The sequence below is a fragment of the Megachile rotundata genome, chromosome 14 (genome assembly GCF_050947335.1).
Source record: "Megachile rotundata isolate GNS110a chromosome 14, iyMegRotu1, whole genome shotgun sequence".
Taxonomy (NCBI): domain Eukaryota; kingdom Metazoa; phylum Arthropoda; class Insecta; order Hymenoptera; family Megachilidae; genus Megachile; species Megachile rotundata.
In genome coordinates this window covers 5410502-5429679 of record NC_134996.1, presented here as the reverse complement: position 1 = coordinate 5429679, position 19178 = coordinate 5410502, and the positions used below count along the sequence as shown (strand labels likewise).

Here is a 19178-nt window from a genome sequence, read left to right as displayed (position 1 = left end):
AAATACCTATAACCCCAAGTCCATTGTATATTCCCAAATCATAGTATACCCTAATTTCCAGATTACCAAATTTCTATACCCCCAACTCCATACATTCCCTAATACCAATAACCCCAAATCGTGATTTACCCTAACTTCTATGTTACCAAATTTCTACATCCCCAAATACCTATATCCTCAAATCGCTATATACTAAAATACCTACATCCACAAATTCCTATATTACTAAATTTCTGTACAGGTTGCATAGTCACGATATTGTGTATCAAAGCGCAGAAATTCATTTCAATTGAACACGTTTCATGAATATTTGTAATGTATATTAATTCCGCACATGTGCGTTAATTAATTTTCAGCTAGATAGTTTCTAGTCTCAAAGGATTAACTTCAAATATGTGTAGCCCGTTTGATAGTACGTATCACAATATCCTAAACAGACCATTTTATCGAAGTAAATATTAAATAAAATTGAAAACAAAAATTAAAATCAACGTTAAATAAGAATTGATATTCTGTAAATATTGCAGGATGTAATTCTATTTCTATATTTTTTTTACTTCTTTTATGAAGATTCATTGTATATCTCGTTGATAAAACGAAATATATTCTTGTATATAAATTATTACTAACATATTTCACAATTATAAAAATGTTATAATTTGAAATATAACATATTTGTATATTATAATTTAAAATATACCATATTTTTGTGATTCAAAAACAGTATAAACAAATTTTTGAATTATAAAAACATTTAAATTACAGAAATATATTAGTAAACTATATTTACGTTAAAATAGTTTCGTTGCGAAAGCATATTTACGTAAACTTCATTTTTGCGAGTATTCGATGAACGTACACAGCCACTAAAATACTCCTATACGCGTTTTGAATTTAATTAAAATTTGTACGGTTAAAATTCACTTCAACACACCGGCACTCGGGCATGAAAATGCAGGAAGTCACGCGTTCTCTATTTCAATCGTTGCTCCCCCACATAAATCTACAAATAAATCCTCTCAGACAAAAGACCTTTTCCATAAAAGATTGCCTTTCGAGCCGACTCTGCTGGCCGATCCCGCTTCATTCAATATTTCAATCCGTGGTTCGAGAAAGATCGATGTTGATGGGATGAGATGAACGAATGATGACAATGCGGTCATTGAGACACGTTATTGTCACACGATAAGCAACCGCCATATCTTCCATAAGATCGATTATCAGCTATTATTAGTAAAAGAAAGAGACGGATCAAAGCACTGACCTCGAGGAAGTCCTTCACGGTTGTGTCGACGACCATCAAAGGTCGTTGAATCAAGTGCACCACGCCGTTCTTCACCGGGATATTTGCTTTAACTATTTCCGCCATCACCACTCCAGTTGAATGACCCGAATTGTCCACCATGGTGTCCGATTGGACGTAAACTGGAAATTATATTTAAGAGTATTTATAGTGCGTGAAGAAAGTTGCTCGTCCTTTTGTAGTTATTAGATTTTCAATGGAGTTAATGTAGGGATTTTTAGTTTTCATAAGTTAGGCGCGTGCCAATTTTCGGCCATATTTTTCCACAGTCTTTCTCACTTCCGTTGTGACCATCAGACAAGTAAAATGCGCGGTAGTAGCATAGAGAGTTTTCTTTTTATATCTTTACATTAGTTTGTATTTATCGTCTTTTTGTATTATCCTTTTGTATTATATACTTTTTAAACATGGTTGTGTTTTTGATTCCACGGAAATTAACCTTGAACAGTGCAATTATAACGGTACATAGTTGGTCGAACGTTATTGTATTCTACGGACGCCACTCGTTATATAGCATTTTAATGGAATTCTCTGCTTATGCAGTTCTACGCATATTAATGAAATTTTCATACATATAACGTAACAATGTAATAGATATTCATAAATTTCCATATTCTCAAACTTAAAAAATTTTACCCTCCCAACTTTACAAATTCTGAAACTTTAAGATTTTTAAGTATGCAAATAATATATAGGAGCTATGTTTAAGTTCAAAAATTCTCAAATTCCCCAAATCCCAAACTACCAAAATCCTGAAACACGAATTTCTCAATTTCCAAATTGTCTAAACTCGAAATTACCCAAACCCTACATTTCTCAAACTCCATGGTTCTAAAATCCCTGGAATTTTAAAGTTCCTAAATTTGAAATTTCTCAAACCCCAAATTATCCAAATCTCAAATTCCCCAAATTGTACACTTCACGAATTTCAAATTCCCCAAATTGTACACTTCCCGAATCTCAAATTCCCCAAATCTCGAAGTCCCTAAATTCTATATTCTCCAAATCCCAAATTCCTCAAACCCCAAATTTTTCAAATTCGAAATTTCCCAAATCTCAAATTCCTTAAATTCCAAATTCTCCAAATTCCCCAAATTTTCAAAATTCCCCAAATTTTCAAAATTTCTCAAAATTCCCTAAATTCCTCAAACTCCCGAAATTCCCCAAATTTTCAAAATTCCCAATATTCCTCAAATTCCCCAAATTTTCAAAATTCCCAGAATTCCTTAAATTCCCCAAATTCGAAATTCCCCACACCTGAAATTCTCCGAATCTCAAATTTGCCAAAAAAATACTTATTAAAAATTTATTTCTTTGAATGTAACATAAAAAAGCAACATTACTTCCGAATCCTTTAATTTTTCCAATACATTCATCTCGTATAGATTTCCAGTTGCGCAAAATGAATCTACGTGGAACGAATACTCCGCGTAAAGTGAGAAACAGTAACTGTGAAATTTCTAAACTAATTCTACAGTGTACGTATTTACTGATCTACTGACCTATGTACGAAAATATCTGTTGCATTAAATTTATGCATATTGTTGAAGCTTACCTTTATCATTTTCCTTGCGGAAACTAACGGTGACTTTGACGTTATCGCTGAATGCAAGGGTTTCATAAGGTATTTTATCAGGTGTTGGGGTTGTGAAGAGGACGTGGTTGGGTATCACGTGGCCATCAATTACCACGCGGTCAACCTTTTCCGGTCTTGGCGTCGGCTGTGAAAGAACAAAAGAAAATTTATTACAGAATCAGTAGCTGCGATACTACAAAGTTGCATCAATCTTGACTCGAAATTATGGACTAGCTCGAAAGCATAATTTATAATAACAATATGTTATATTTGGCAAATAAATTGTATTATATGTTTATGGTCAATTTTTAATCTCCCACTTTCAATAAGCGGGTCAATTTTTTCACCTTCTAGTGACAAAGATGTCTCAAATGTTAACATCTTGCCTTAAAATATTCTAGACTTGATGCACATTACTGTTGGAATGCGACAAAATTGGCTCTTATTTTCACTATAATTGAATTTCAAGTTTGATTTTAATTCCAACTCGTCCACTAGTGATCTAGTACTTAACAGTTTTACCGTAATCCTTCCAATAAAAAATTTTAATGATCACATATTTTGTGCAACTTTGCCAACATATTGGTGTAAAACATTAAATGCCGAAATCATAAGCGACATTGGTTTACAAAATGTTAGCAAAATTGTTCACGGCTCTTTATATTTTAGTCCGGACAATACATTGCCTTATTTTTTTAATAGTTGAACAAAGTACAATGACTCCAATCGAAGTTTCAAAGGTTAAAGCGTGTTAAAAATTTGCTGGATTGTCTGTTGGTTCATTTTCAATACTTTTATTTAAATAACGATTCCAAATATATCGCGTAAAAATTGGATAAAACATTGTAATCAGAACGGCACATACACATATATCTGGACGTTCGTTAAACAATACGACTATGGTATAAAAGAAAAAACAATACAGCGTTTACATTTGATATTTCACGGAAGAATGCCCAGAAATAATTGCAGCAGAATTATAAAAAGAGCATAATACGAACCGGAATTGAAACACAATGAATCCTCCGTTGCATAAATAATAATAAAATTGGAACAGTAGAAAGAATATCTGACACCTCGGTAAGAAATTTCAGTCATAAAATTTTTGGTTTTCATTTTACAGGTGAGTAGATTTCCGTTCGAAGGAATTCGTGTATAAAATCACGTTGCCTATTGATCGAGTTTCAAACCAGACGGATTCTTTTCTGAACGCAAATACAGGTTCTCGGTTTTCCTTCTGTTCCTTTTGAACGCGTTTCTAATTGAAAAAACTCACGATTGCCCGAATTCTCGATTCTACATGCTCCAAATTATTCGACTTTCCGACAGACCGAGATGCCCGCTCTGCATTTCACGGTTCCGTGATTGCACAGCATCTCGATTAATATGATCCTCGATAATAGGGATTCCCTTCTGCAGGAATTCTCGAATATCTGGATACACTGCAATTATACAGGGTGTTCTTTTTACTGAAACTCTATGAACATATGAGTTTATTTTGAAAAAGAGGCAAGAAAATGAAGATTTGGAAAATGAAGATAATAATAATGATAGATGAAGCTTAATACAGTATAGTAAAATTACGAATTTTAGTCCAAAAAATATATAATCGTTAGTTAGTCTAGATGAAAATCTTAGATACAAAAACATCTAGTTTATTCTTCAGATAGAATAATCATAGAAAACAGAGGAAGCAGAGAATCTAGTCATGGACTTTGATATCCTTGATAAAGTAAACAATTTGAACGTCTTACCTAGCACCTGATTGTCACGAGATAAACTGTCAATGGTTAATATCACAATTTTATCTGTAAATCTATAAGGTGAAGTGGGGTAAGGTCGTAAACAGGGTAAGTGCGTATACAGGCTATTTTTATTACAATATGAGCAAAATTTCTCCATTTAGTATGTTTGTTTCCTTGTTCTGTTTCACTATATCCCCTTTTATATTTCAGCTAAGAGTATTTGTTTGCAGTATAGAGTACTTGCATAATGCAGTAAAAAGCATTTTATAGCAAATTTGTCAATAATTCTGCTCTTGCCCCATTGCACATAAAATAAAGTCCCAAAGTATTTAACTTCAAGTTACGCTCTTACTCCATTTTCGGGGAAAGTGCAGAATAGTTGACATTTTAAACAATTTCCTGTCAAACTCAAAATGTACCAGGAAAATTAAGGGCCTAGTTAATATTAATTAAATAGTAGTAATTGTGCAAAGCGTTCGATATCGACAGCGTTAAGTATTTACATAGCAGACTGAAAATACTTACGTTTAAATACCAACTTATAAAAACCAGTCTGCACTTATCCCAGTTTACCTTAGTCAAAATAATTCAAATTCTCTAATATTTTGATGATAGAAGTTTTGATAATTAACCTCTTGGCTACTGTAGGTGTCTATAAGTACTTTTTGCGTTTGTGACACAGAGAGCGCCCATAGGTATTCGACATAGTTTGACTTACTGACACTTCACATTAATATTAAATTCGTAAAATTTATACCAATTCGGTTTAAAGAAATAAATAATATTGTTTTAATGTAGTGGAATTCAGTTTTTTGATTACTGAAATATATTTTCACCAAAAATGCATACCTATTCAAAAGTTCGTCGTTCTCGGCACACATTCTATCTCAATTCGCGTTGTATGGTACGATCAGTACGCATCAAAGTCGGCCGTAGTCAAAGAGTGAACGGTAGTGGAAAGTGGTTTATTTTGAAAGTGGTGTAAGTTCTTAGGTTAACGTTATTTTGATCTGAATATATTAAGGTATTTAGCTCTTTTTGTTTTGAGGTTTTGAGGAATATGGATAATACGGTGAAAAACTACAAATTGTACAATATTGATGATACAACCTCAATATGAGGAGGTAGGTCTGTTTAGATGTGATTAGTGATTTCTGTTATCAGCTTGCAAGTTTTAGTCCAGTTTCTAATAAATATTCAACAAGGTCAACATGGTTCTTGTTTTACTATTAATGCATTAAAACCCTTAACAATTGCACTGTTATTTGAAAATTAATTACAAATTGTGGTTTATTTTATTGAAAAAAAATATAGCTAAGAATAACTTTAACGAATATTACAACTGACGCGTCTAAAAGTAAAGTTGGTAGGTAATAATACAATGCAATAACTCAAAAGTCCCAAGATACTAAAACTCAAAAATGATTAAGTTTTTAAAGCTGCAAATTTCTAGACCTCTAAAATTTCAAAACCAAAAAGTCCGAAAATTAAAAAATCCCAAGGTGATAAAACTCAAAAATGATTACACTTCTAAAGTTCATAATTCCTAGAAGTATAACATTTCAAAACCCAAAAATCCTAAAATTAAAAAATCCTAAAAGAACAAATGCCAGAACTTGAAAATGATTAAGCTTCCAAAATTCAACATTCTTGAATTTCTAAAATTCTAAAGTTTCAAATTTCTACATTTCTAAAATTTTGAAGTTTCAAATTTCTGGAGCTATGAATTTCAAACCCCAAAAGCTTCAAATTTCCACGTACCAAAATTCCAACACTGAAATTTCAAAGTTTTAAAATTTCAAAAAGTCTCAATGTGCCATAATTCAAAAATAACTGACCATTTAGAATTTCAAAATTCAAAAATTTATATAAATATCAATATTGTGCGTTTATTTCGCCCCTTTGATATAAATAATTGTGCATAAAAAAACAATGTACTAAAAATACTTTTTCAGTTATATTTCATCAAAATTTCATCAACATCAGAATCGATTTGATTAGATTTTGCTTGTTAATTTCCCCACATATAGATTCACCCCGGTAAAGGTCATTTGATCTTGAACGGCGAACCCGGCATGAATTGATTCCCGATTCCTGATAAGCCACGGCCACGCTATTAAACGCGGTATTCTCACGTGACAAAGATAAAACGTGCCTGTTCCGTGCGATCCAGATTCTGAGGACGTCTAGAGATAACTCTTAATACTTCCGTTATGGCAAGGTTGAAAAAAAAGAACAGTATAGTTTCTATATAAGCGAATCTTTCGGGTTTGTACTTTTACTTATATGAACCGTTCATTTTGAAAGTAGTCTAAGTTCATTTGTCAGATGTTTGTGTTAATTGTAGTAACTGTAACAAATTATATTAACTATGTTAATTGTAGCACTATATTAAATTATATATTAAGTGTCATAAAAACGATTATTATAACAATTAATATAAAGTGGTACATGTTACTACATTATTAATTATGCGGTTAAATATATTCGGAACATACAATTATTTTGGACGTATAAATTTTCGCAGTTACTTTGGTAGTTGAAAAATTGATTTTGAAAGTGGCTTATGTCCAATTTATTACTGATAACATTGGAAACTGCATATGGTAATTATATAATTAATTACACTGTACAGCAGCCAACTGATTTCGTAACGGCTACTATGAAATTCTTATAGATTTTTGCGAGCTGAATACGAATCTGAAATCCGTTTTTCTCTAGGACGTACAGTTTTTGAGAAAATTAATTTAAAAAAAAATTGCAAATTTTCAACTTTGGAAACTTTTTGTGCTTTTACCGTAGCAGCTATTCAGTGGCTTTTTACACGAGAAGAATCTGTGAATTTTCCTGAGTAAAACTATATAAATTGTTATTACATTGTAAATATTTAAATATGTTTAAATGATGATCAAAGTAAGAAAGACACCAAAAGCGCACCAATTTTTTCTGATATTTTTCAATTTATTTAAAAAACTATGGGTCTAAGCGAAAATCTAACCATCGCGCATGACAGAGTAGACATTTCTGCAGAAGAAAGCATCAAGCGAAGTTACAAAATCACCTTTGCTTTCTTTTTATAAAAAAAATATTATAGTTCAGCAAAACACCCGCCGCTGTCAGTGGTACTCAATGTTGGTGCGGCGCGGCAGTCTAGTCGCTCTGACGGACTATTTTTTTTATAAAAAGAAAGCAAAGGTGATTTTGTAACTTCGCTTGATGCTTTCTTCTACAGAAATGTCTACTCTGTCATGTGCGATGGTTAGATTTTCGCCTAGACCCACACAAAATGCAGACGAAGTTTGATGAGAGAATCTATAAAGTCACAAAAAAATATTTTTGCCAAAAATTGAAATGTGGAGTTGGATCGACATGCTGATGGGGGTTGACAAGCGACTTGGTTAAAATGGACTTCTGAATTGGTTAAAAAAATATTAGAAGAGGACAACAACCGCCCTTACAAAATCTTCATAATGAGGTTAAGTTTGGCCTCAAATAAAAGCTGCTCCGTCGCTGTGACCTAATGATTCGACAGCAATAAAACCATTAAGTTTGCTGGGTCTTGATAAAATATATTAAAGAGATAAATTTGGAAATACAAATTGTAATAAACAGCTGTAAAAGGCAATAGTTGTTCGTTCTATTTCAAAAAGTAATAATGTAAAAAAAAATTGTAAAAAAAAATAGAAATAATTAATATTCCAAAAAATAAAGATAAGCTTGGTTTTACAATTTTAAAAGTACGCCGCATATACAGAATTTATATGAATATCTTATTTTGGAATAAGATCATATTTTCTAAAGAATATAACTCACAAAGTAGGAATTCACAAGGAATAACTCACAAGGAATTCAAAGAAATCAGATAAGTATTATCTTAAACCGCTTATGTTTTCTCAATTTATTCTTGTCTATCTTTCAATCTTTTACCCCGCCCACCTTATCTTTTCTCTTTATCCGTGTATTTCGCCAAAGCAGCCCGAAGAAAATGAAATTACTCGCACAATATCCACGAAGTTGCCTCAAAGTGTACAAATCTCCGCTGTTCTTTTCCGTTGCAGACCTGATTATATCTCCAAGAAAGATCTTATTTTCTTTATCATCGAAATTTCAGATCAGCAGACAGTATCATTTCAATCCGTACTGTCGATCATTTCTTTTTTCTTACCAGTTGAACTTTCAATACATCCCGTCTAGACTTTATTTTTCCCCCGCTCCACGGATTCTCTTTCAGCTAATTCTGAATGCAGCCTGCAAACAGTACGTGCCTCCAAGGTTCGTGAAATTATTCACGATATCATGTAAGATGTAATCACGTAACGTGGCTGCAGACAAAACGATTTCGCTGCTGTTGTTTTTCCTGGTTTTGCGTCTTCGCTGCAGAAAATTGCTCACGCCAACAACCGAAGAAATAAAAGCGTTGCTTCTTTTATTCAGTCGCGTTCGTCTAGTCGCTCGAATTAGAAAGATGGTTTATAATTAATTATAATGTGACTGATACGTGTCTATTTTAGGTGACATGTCTGCCTTTCTCATTTATTTTTCAACACCGTCGTTACGGGTTTAATATATTCTGAATATGCGACAAAGAATTAAGAATTATATTACACATCAGACGGTGTATTTTTTAATGTGCAGAGTGTAATGTGATCTTACATGTATTCTGCAAACGATTCTGCAAATTCACAAATTTCTAAATTTCTAAATTTCCAAATTCCACAAATCCCAAATTCCGCAATTTCCCCCAATTCCAAATACCCCAAATCCCAAATACCCCAATTTACCCCAATTCCAATTTCCCCAAATCCCAAATTCCCCACATTCCAATTTCTTCAAATTCAAAATTCCCCAAATTCCAAATTTCTCCAATTCCAAATTCCCCCAATTCCAAATTCTCCAAATTCAAAATTCCCCAAATTCAAAATTCCCCAAATCCCGAATTTCCCCAATTTCAAATTCCTTAGATCCCAAAATCCCCCACTTTCAAATTCCCCAAATCTCAATTTCCTCAAATCCCAAATTCCCCAAATCCAAAATTCCCCAATTCCAAATTCGTCAAATCCCAAACTCCTCAAATCCCAAATTCCCTAAATCCAAAATTCCCCAAATCCGAAATTCCCCAAATTTAAAATTCCCCAAATTCAAAATTCCCCAAATTCAAAATTCCCCAAATCCCAAATTCCCAAATCCCAATTTCCCCCAATTCGAAGTTCCCCAAATCGCAAAATTCCCCAAATCCCAATTTCCTGAAATCCGAAATTCCTAAATTCCCAAATTTAAAAATTTTCAAATTTTGTAATTTGTAAAATGTTGTGGTACATCTGTAACAAGAAATGATTGCTATTGATTGTAAACCATAAACTGGAAAATAATAATAAAATATATTAGGATTAAACTTATCAGTGTTTAGTACGTACATAATTTAAAATTGAAAATAATTGAGTATAAATTGTGATTGAAACTAATATTACTTTATAAAATTTATTTCAATTTTTTAAATTTTTAGAAAGCGCTGAAATTAACATTTTAAGTAATTATACAAATACAATTTATGGTAGCAGAAATATACTTCTGTTTCATTTAATTTCAAATCAAATTGAAACATATATTAAAACGTTTATGTAGTAATTCAAAATTGTCATAATGCATTTTGCGAACAAATGGTGTTCCGTGTTACATATAACGATTTTATCTGCACCAGTTGTTGCTCCACATTTGACTTTCGCACGAGGAGTACTATATCAGTTAATTGGAAGGTTAATTTCCTTCCGTGAGTCATCGGTGTAGTTTCGAGATTTAATATAGATAGAAGGTGAAAAGTAGCTGAATAATACTTTCTGACGTGGTGATAAAGCTGTCACGAAAGCGCTTATGACTGGACAAAAACCCATGTGTCTGTTCATTTTAATGTCATGAACTGAAACGAGGAATTAAAAGATCTGCATAAGAATTTTAGAAGCCCACGAAGTCAACTTACATTTTTCATACATATTATTTTGCATTTAAAAACGTGTTTAATCCCTTCATGCTCAATCTTGCATATAAAATAACATGACGCATATATTAATTTATAACAACTGAATGATAAATGTATTTTTATTAAGAATGATTGTTAAGATACAAGGTAACATGAAGTGTATAAATTGCTTATAAAGCCTCTGTTACTAGCAGGTCTACAGATCAGGGGCCCTAAAATATGTACTTAAAATTTGGATTGTGAAAATTTGGAAGTTTTGAAACATTAAAAGTTGGATTGTAAGTAGCGTGATTTGCTCATTTATAAATTTTCACGTTTTGAAGTTGATAAATTTGAAAAATTAGAAATTTGGAAATTTAGGAATTTTCCTAATTCCTAAATAAGAATTTAGGAATTTGGAAATTTGAGGAATTTAGAATTTGGGGATTTGGGGTTTGGGGAATTTGGGATTTGGGGAATTTGGGATTTGGGGAATTTGGGATTTGGGAAATTTGGGATTCGGGGAATTTGGGATCTGGGGAACTTGGGATTTGGGGAATTTGGAATCCGGGGAATTTGGGATCTGGAGAATTTGGGATTTAGGGAATTTAGGATCTGGAGAATTTGGGATCTGAAGAATTTGGGATCTAGGGAATTCGGGATCTGGCGAATTTGGGATCTAAGGAATTTGGGCTCTGGGGGATTTGGGATCTGGAGAATTTGTGATCTAGGAAATTTGGGATTTTGGAAATTTGGGATCTGGGGAACTTGGGATCTGGGGAATTTGGGCTCTGGGGAATTTGGGATCTGGGGAACTTGGGATCTGGGGAATTCGGGATTTGGGAAATTTGGGATTTCGAGAATTTGGGAATTCGGGGATTTGGGGAATTTGGGGAATTTTGGGAATTTGGGTATTTGAGAATTTGGGAATTTGGGAGTTTGGGAATTCTGGAATTTTCGAATTTTGGAATATAGAAGTTTTGTAATTTGTGAATTCGGAAAATTAGAAATTTGGGAATTTAAAAATTACGAAATTAAAAAATTTACGAATTTGCTAATTTGGTAATTTAGTAACCCAAAAAGTTAGAAATTTTAATATTTAACAATCTCCAAATTCTAAAACGTAAAAATTAAAAAATCTGAAATATGAAAAATTTGAGTAGCCTGCAAAAAATAATAAATAATATTACTTCCTTATTTAGTCCTCTAAAGAGAATTTGTTATTTCCAAACGTATATAGTACCACTTCCGCTTCAATGTTGGGAGAATTTTATCGAGGTGAATTCCACTATACAGAACATCGTTTCAAGAAATAGAAGATTTACTTTCATTTCATCGGTTCGCCCCATTATCATTCCGACCGTCGGTGTTAGACCACGTTCACTTCTCCAAGTGTTTTTCCCATTGATTTTTCAGCGAGCTTTCTCAGCAGCGGTTCGTTTTCCAAAAACACAAAGACCATTCGCCACGAGGTTTTCTCTCGTCGTTATTAATTCCAGCGTTCTTTCTCCAAGGTGGTAATGGCTGAGTTGACGACCACACATTCGTACCAAGGGAGCTGCAGCTGCTTATATCCCAGCATTGAGGCATCGACGTCGTTCGATTGGAAAAGCCCTGACGACGTGCTGTACCGAGTGCTTTTCGATACGCTTCGATCGCTCTCACCGTGAAACGAAACGAGCCTTTTCAGGCCCGAAACTCGATTCTGCCCTTTCCTTTTAAACTAGTCCACACATCCACATACGTTCGTTCGCAGCTACACATTGCACAATCAACCCACGAATGCGTTATCCGATATATCGAACGTGAAATTCTCTGAAACGGGTGGCTGATTTTTTGTCAAAAATGTGTTTGCAATTTTTTTTTTATCAAAGGTATCGTTGATTTTACCTTTATGGTTTGTTTTCATTTTCCTTCCGCAAGATTTTTTAAGTGAAAAACGCTTGCGGAACTTTATTTCGTCAGAGCTTTTGATTTGCCGTTTTTTTCAGGTTATGTTTGAAGTCTTTTCAAATTCTGTAGTTTTGCGTGGTTTTTTGTAGGAAAGAAAAAATTTTCAATTTGTGTAGTTTTAGAATTTCAACTAAACGCTTGGGGAATTTTTTTTGCGTAAGTTTTTATTTATTTTGGGGTTATGTATGAAATTGTTTAGAAGTTCTGTAGTTTTATTTTGCAAGGTTTTTTCAAAGGAAACTAAAGAGAAAATTATAGGTTTGTGTTTTAGAGTTCAAGTAGAACGCTTGAAAAATTTATTTTAACATAATTTTTTATTTATCATTTTTTCAGCTTATGTTTGAGTCTTCTAAAATTGTGTACTTCTGTTTTGCAAGATTTTCTTGGAGCAAAGTAACGAGAAAATTTTCAGTTTGTGTAGTTTTAGAATTCAAGTTAAATGCTTGAAAAATTTCTATTAACATAATTTTGTATCTATCATCGTTTGTAAACACTATTCCGAAAACAGACAACCGTAGCAGTGGAAGACATGACAACAAATTGTACTAAATCGCTTACAGGTCGTTTTACAGTCGATTTGCTCGAAAACGGAGCACCGAATGAGAAAATGTTATACCAAAATATTTTCTTCTTTTTAACGTAAAATCACCCTCTGCTCGGTTGTATTACGATTTCCGGCCTACCCTGTATTAATCTTCCAAATCCCCCATTAATCTTCTTAAGAATATCAATTATTTCCGTTTATCGATAAAATACTCGATGATAACTAAATTACTTTCGTCGTCAAGTTCATGAATTTTGGGACCATCTCAAATGTAATCGATCAGAATTTGTCAGTTCTGATGACGAGCGGACGAGTTGCCATTTCCTGAATCTTCCCAGAGCTTTGCAACCGAGGATATTAAGATCCTTTCGGGATGATCGATATGGGAAGGTTGCTAAGGAGCTTACCTTGAAACCCTCCTCAACGGGAATAAGAAAAGTGTAACGTCCGTCTGCCTTGAAGACTTCCTCCTTCTTTTCCTTGACGATGCGCTGCCGGAAGGTGCTGCACAAAAAGAGTGTACACATTAATTGGACAAAATGTTAGTAAGGTAAATGTTCTGGTGCTTAAACGAGTTCCGGTAATTAACAATTACGGCGAAATTTTATTAATATCATTTCTGCTTGTTCTGAACATTAAAATGTAATAGCTTTACATAAATATTATAATAATAACTTTATAATTATATATGTTTTAATTGTAAGTTTCTATAATTCAATACTTATGTTACGCAAGAATATTATTGTTTAATATTCCAAGAATTAAAGATTTTAAACGAGTTTTATTATGATTCAAGTAAGCGAGGGCGTGCTTTTGTTGCACGTTCAACTAATTAATGTTACGCTATTTTTATATAATGAAGTTGTTTTAGATTTAATACTATTTCTTATTGATTTCGTTTGAAGCATTAACCTACAATTTTTTAGACAGTTGCGTCATTCACAGCTAGCTAATCATTGATGTAACGTTAAAGCAACTAAAGAAAATTAAAATTTCAAGTACATTTTACTATCAGCGATCCTTGATTATACAGATTATAATATATTATAATGCAGTGAAAATGCGAGTCTAGTTTATCAGGTTTCTGGACACCATATTGTATTGCAAGGGGTTAAATATTGAAATTGAGTATCCTAAAGAGCCAAAATCGTAAAATTTGCGAATCTCAATTTACCAAAGTTGTAGTGATCGCAAATCCGAATGGTTTTAAATCGCATAATTATCAAATTACAGGGATTCCAACTTCCATCTGGAAGTTGAAACTAAAAGTGTAGTAGTGTTCAAATCACTAATTCTCGAAATTCGAAATTCCCAAAACTCAATATTCCACAAGTTATAAATTCCATAAATTCGAACTCGCCAAATTTCCCAAATTCCAGATTCCTCAAATCCCAAATTCCCCAAATCTCAAATTCCCCAAATCCCAAATTCCCCAAATCCCAAATTCCCCAAATCCCAAATTCCCCAAATCCCAAATTCCCCAAATCCCAAATTCCCCAAATCCCAAATTCCCCAAATCCCAAATTCCCCAAATCCCAAATTCCCCAAATCCTAAATTCCCCAAATCCCAAATTCCCCAAATCCCAAATTCCCCAAATCCCAAATTCTCCAAATCCCAAATTCCCCAAATCCCAAATTCCCCAAATCCCAAATTCCCCAAATCCCAAATTCCCCAAATCCCAAATTCCCCAAATCCCAAATTCCCCAAATCCCAAATTCCCCAAATCCCAAATTCCCCAAATCCCAAATTCCCCAAATCCCAAATTCCCCAAATCCCCCAAATCCCAAATTCCCCAAATTCCCCAAATCCCAAATTCCCCAAATCCCAGATTCCCTAAATCCTAAATTCCTCGAATTCCCCAAGCCCCAAATTCCCCAAATCCCAAATTCTCGAAATCCCAAATTCTCGAAATCCCAAAATCCCAAAATCCCAAATACTCCAAATTCCCTAAATCCTAAAATTTCAAAAATCCTTAAATTTTAAATTACTTAATTCTAAAAATTCACAAATCCCGGAACCACAAGATTCTGAAACTGTTACTCTTCCCGTAATCTCTGATCAAATTTTCGAATCTGGAGGAATCACTATACATATAAAGCACTTCCTCTTCCAATTACAATATTTTCCTTCGAAAAGTCCGATTTGCTCTCAAGCGTACAATTTACGTACTATCGCTTCCATTAGCGAAATAGAACGTACAACTAATAGCCATGAAACTGTAAATAAATAACTTACAAATCCAGCGCAAACAAATAACAGATTATTACGAATTTCTCTCGGAATTCTGTTCATTGTTACTCATTACAACTTTGCTCGTTTCGCGTGAATTAAAAATTGACAAATTAACGTTGTATAGCGCGAGGAATGAATTTACGCGGAGCAACCGGGAAAACCGTTCTATCAGAAAAATTGCCAGACGAGTATATTGAGAAAGTTCTGTTCGTGTTTCACATTGCGGAAACAAGCGAGAACGGTGTACAGGTGCGAACGGTAAATGAAATGCAGCGAAGCTTAAAGAAGTTTCGGAAGGGCGAAGCTAATTCACTCAAGTTTTACTTGCTCGGATGGCAAGCTTCACGGGCGTCGTGCCTTTAAATATCGATAAAGACTTGACAAAGTGAGCATCGAAGTTACTTAAGAAACAACTACCAAACTTGCTTGCATCTACATCTTTCGGAGGATTTGTACGGATTTTGCGGCTGTGTTCGAGTCTGGAAGTGGCACGGTAAGAAGAAACTGGAAATTGTTTTAAACGAGAAATGTTTGTTGATATAATTTTCATTTATGAATTTATACTGAAAAATTTTATTTACTGTTTTAATGTAAAAGGTATGTTACACTTACCGAACACGATGTACACCCAAGTCGAAGTTTTCACTCTGGTTCAGAAACTCGAAAGCGTTTGGATTGTAAATCGGCATTTCTGCAGAATTGGGGCGGACAGGTTCGAGCACTTCGTTTATTATGTGCAGAACCTGAAACAAAATAAAATAATTCGCTCGTGAAGTGATTTGTAAACATTCTTTAATAAAATAAACATATTTTATTTATTTAAAACTTAATAAGTAAGCAATGAGTCATTGTATAGGTTCATAAATGAACTAAATAAAATAATTAGTTTCATATTCTAATTATTATATTTTTTAATAAATTGATTTTATTTATATTGAGGATTGACACTAGTAATAAAACAAAATAAATGAAATCGAAGTAAAAATTCATTTCGTTATTTGAGTCGGAAACAATTAAAAACTTAATGGTCAATAAAGAATATGTGAAATTAATAGCGAAACTATGGAAATTTTGCTGACTGTATCCGGAACGCATAAAACATTCAAACAGCGTGGCGCTTTATTGAAACATCATATAACAGTAAATATCGTAATATTACGGGAAGTTTCTCCATTTCGTCCTACAACCAATGTTGAAAATTCATGTTTATGAGAGGATCAGTCGTACGAATTCAAATGACTCGATTTGCAGTTCATATGGATCAGATTTTTCGGTGTTCCGCAGAATAAGCTTAAATTTCCATCGCAATTTCTCGCATGACCCGACAATTGACACAAGAATTTACAGAACTTTGAAATATGATATCATTTACTCGGTTTACGTTTAAATGCAAACTCGTTCAACGGGGAAATTAAGCTAATTTGATAAATGAATTTGTCGCGGAGAATCAACTACAATCCTCTTTAATTGATAATATTTTTAATTGCCGTTTGATCGAGGAGCCAGCAATATTTCCTATTTGTTCAGGGTTATTTTACCTCTTTGAAAAATGAGTTTAACTGGGTGCGGTATTTCATTTGTTAGGAGATAAAAGTATACGGAAAATGAATTATATTTTCGTTTTTTTAACACGTCGTTTGTTTTTTTTCTTTGCAGAAAATCAATAGCAGCCAACAAATTTGTTATGCTAAAAAGTAACTAACGAGTAAATAAGTAGTTAAAAATTGTCTTAATAGATGTGACTAGTGACTGACTGGTTGCACTATGCCTATATGACTAAATATTCACTAGTTCAACTAGTTATTTCAGTTGTAATTTATCTATTTGTTAATTATTTAATTCGCATCGTTACATAATCATACGATTAGTAAAATCGATCTGAGAGAAAGTTAAAAAGTATCGGTGAACAGTTATATTTAGAAAATATATTCAAGATACGCCAAGAAGAAGAAACATCAAAAACTACATAAATAGTGTCTCCATGTGAATGGAACGAGAAGGCATGTTATTCGAATGTGATTCGCAAGGCACTATTTGGCAATGTCCAAACCCTGTAAAGAATCGTGGATACCGTTAGGATGAAGATTCTGTATAGTTGATCTGAAGAAATCGCGAGGCAAGCGATACAAGCGTGACGATGGTGTTGGTGGCAAAGATACAGTAAGACAAACGACGTTGCTGAGCAAACGGGGACACGAAACGATGGAAGAAGAAGATTAAGCGAAGACAAGAGGAAAAACGGACACGAAGGAACCTGGTCCGGGTATTTATTCTGCGGCGAGAAACGCAACTATTTCATGGGTGTCGAGTTGGATACCGGTAGAACAGCGCCCTCTTCAGCTTCCACCTTCATTGGAAAAGGTACACCGCCATTTACTATCCTGCAGTACGCGACTGGAACGTCCCACCGCTATTTATCCGCTTTTCTTCACGATCACCGTGATTCTTTCTTTTATCTCGACGAGTATTCTTCTTCTGCTCGATAACGCCGTTTTGTTCCCTTACGAGGTCGACGTACGCGACGATAGGAACAGAAGAATGGTGGACTGAGAATGGCTGTGGAACGATCCTGCATTTTACGAGGCAAATCATTTTAGATAGAGAACTCGTAATAGAAATCCGGATAGCTTACGCTATTTATATTATTTGGAGAAATTCGGGGCAATTATATCCAGGATTATTTCGGTTCTTGGTGACCGGAGTGTGCCTGGGTAATTTAACTTCTGAAAATTGCTATTTTAATATTTTAATGTATTAAAGTATTATTTTACGGTTTTACTGTATTATATTACTGTTTCACTATTTTAATGTATTAAACTATTTTACTATTTTAATGTATTAAACTACTATCTTGCTGTTGTAGTATATGAAGTCACTTTTCCACTATTTTAATATAATATTGAATCATCATTTTATTATCTTAACATGTTAAATTATTATTTTAAATATTCTAAATTGAACACTGGCCAAAATAATCATTGCTTATCAATGTATGTATATTAATTATTATTTTAAAAATTCTTCACTATGAGAGCATTATTAAATAATATTAAAATTAGAAAACCGCATTTTTTGATTTCTAAAGTTAATTACATCTATTATCTATTATTTTCAATTTATATTTTGTCATAATCTCAGACTATAGTTATATTAATAATATATATATTAAGATAATAATAATAATACTATTATTGTAATATATATTAACACAATGTTTAAAATTGCAATTTTTTAAGCCTTATAAAAGTATATTTCTTATTCTTGTTCACACATATAAGAAAATCTATGATTTTTATTTATACTTGACTTCAAAAACTGTACAACCACTGTCATTTATATTTAAAAAATTTGTCCATTAATACAAATCGGTTATTGCAATGTATCATAACAACTTATATCAAAAAATTGAAAGATTACATCAATACAACCAGTTATAAAAACGAATGCTTCCGAATTAAAAGTCTGGAAAGAATAAAAATAAGATTCTTTTGATATTTGATAGTTTATTGGAACGCATATGAACGTTTGTGTTAAAAATCCTATTAGAAAATATCAATATTTCCACAAAACATCGTTCTCCATACAAACATAGGGGTGCTGCACAAAATTCCAGGACTTTGGTTATCATGGAATAGAAAAAACGAATTGTTGGTACAAACCCTTTTGTATCTTTTCCCTTTTGAAGTACGTTTATTTTTTTTCCCCGAAAAAATTGACTATGGAAAAAGTTGTGAGTATGTTACAAATCATCGCTTCGGATATATTTTTGAATAAAAGAATTCTTTTCCATACTTTCACAAAATTTTACTATCATTTAAATTTCTATCTTTTCATAGGTTTTATTGGAAATGAAATAAGTAAAAAGGGGCAT

General features: G+C 33.1%; 1 protein-coding gene across 3 annotated transcripts in view; it reads right to left on the bottom strand.

Moving 5' to 3' along the window:
* Fas1 (fasciclin 1 Fas1 domain-containing) overlaps positions 1-19178 on the bottom strand; it is a 690358-nt gene that overhangs the window by 147375 nt on the left and 523805 nt on the right. For all 3 annotated transcript variants that reach the window (XM_076539832.1, XM_076539833.1, XM_076539834.1), the window contains exons 4-7: positions 15920-16050; positions 13482-13578; positions 2859-3024; positions 1265-1425 (exon numbers count right to left, since the gene is read on the bottom strand). In XM_076539832.1, coding sequence (XP_076395947.1) covers positions 1265-1425; positions 2859-3024; positions 13482-13578; positions 15920-16050 — 555 coding nt within the window. The remainder of the gene's footprint in view (positions 1-1264; positions 1426-2858; positions 3025-13481; positions 13579-15919; positions 16051-19178) is intronic.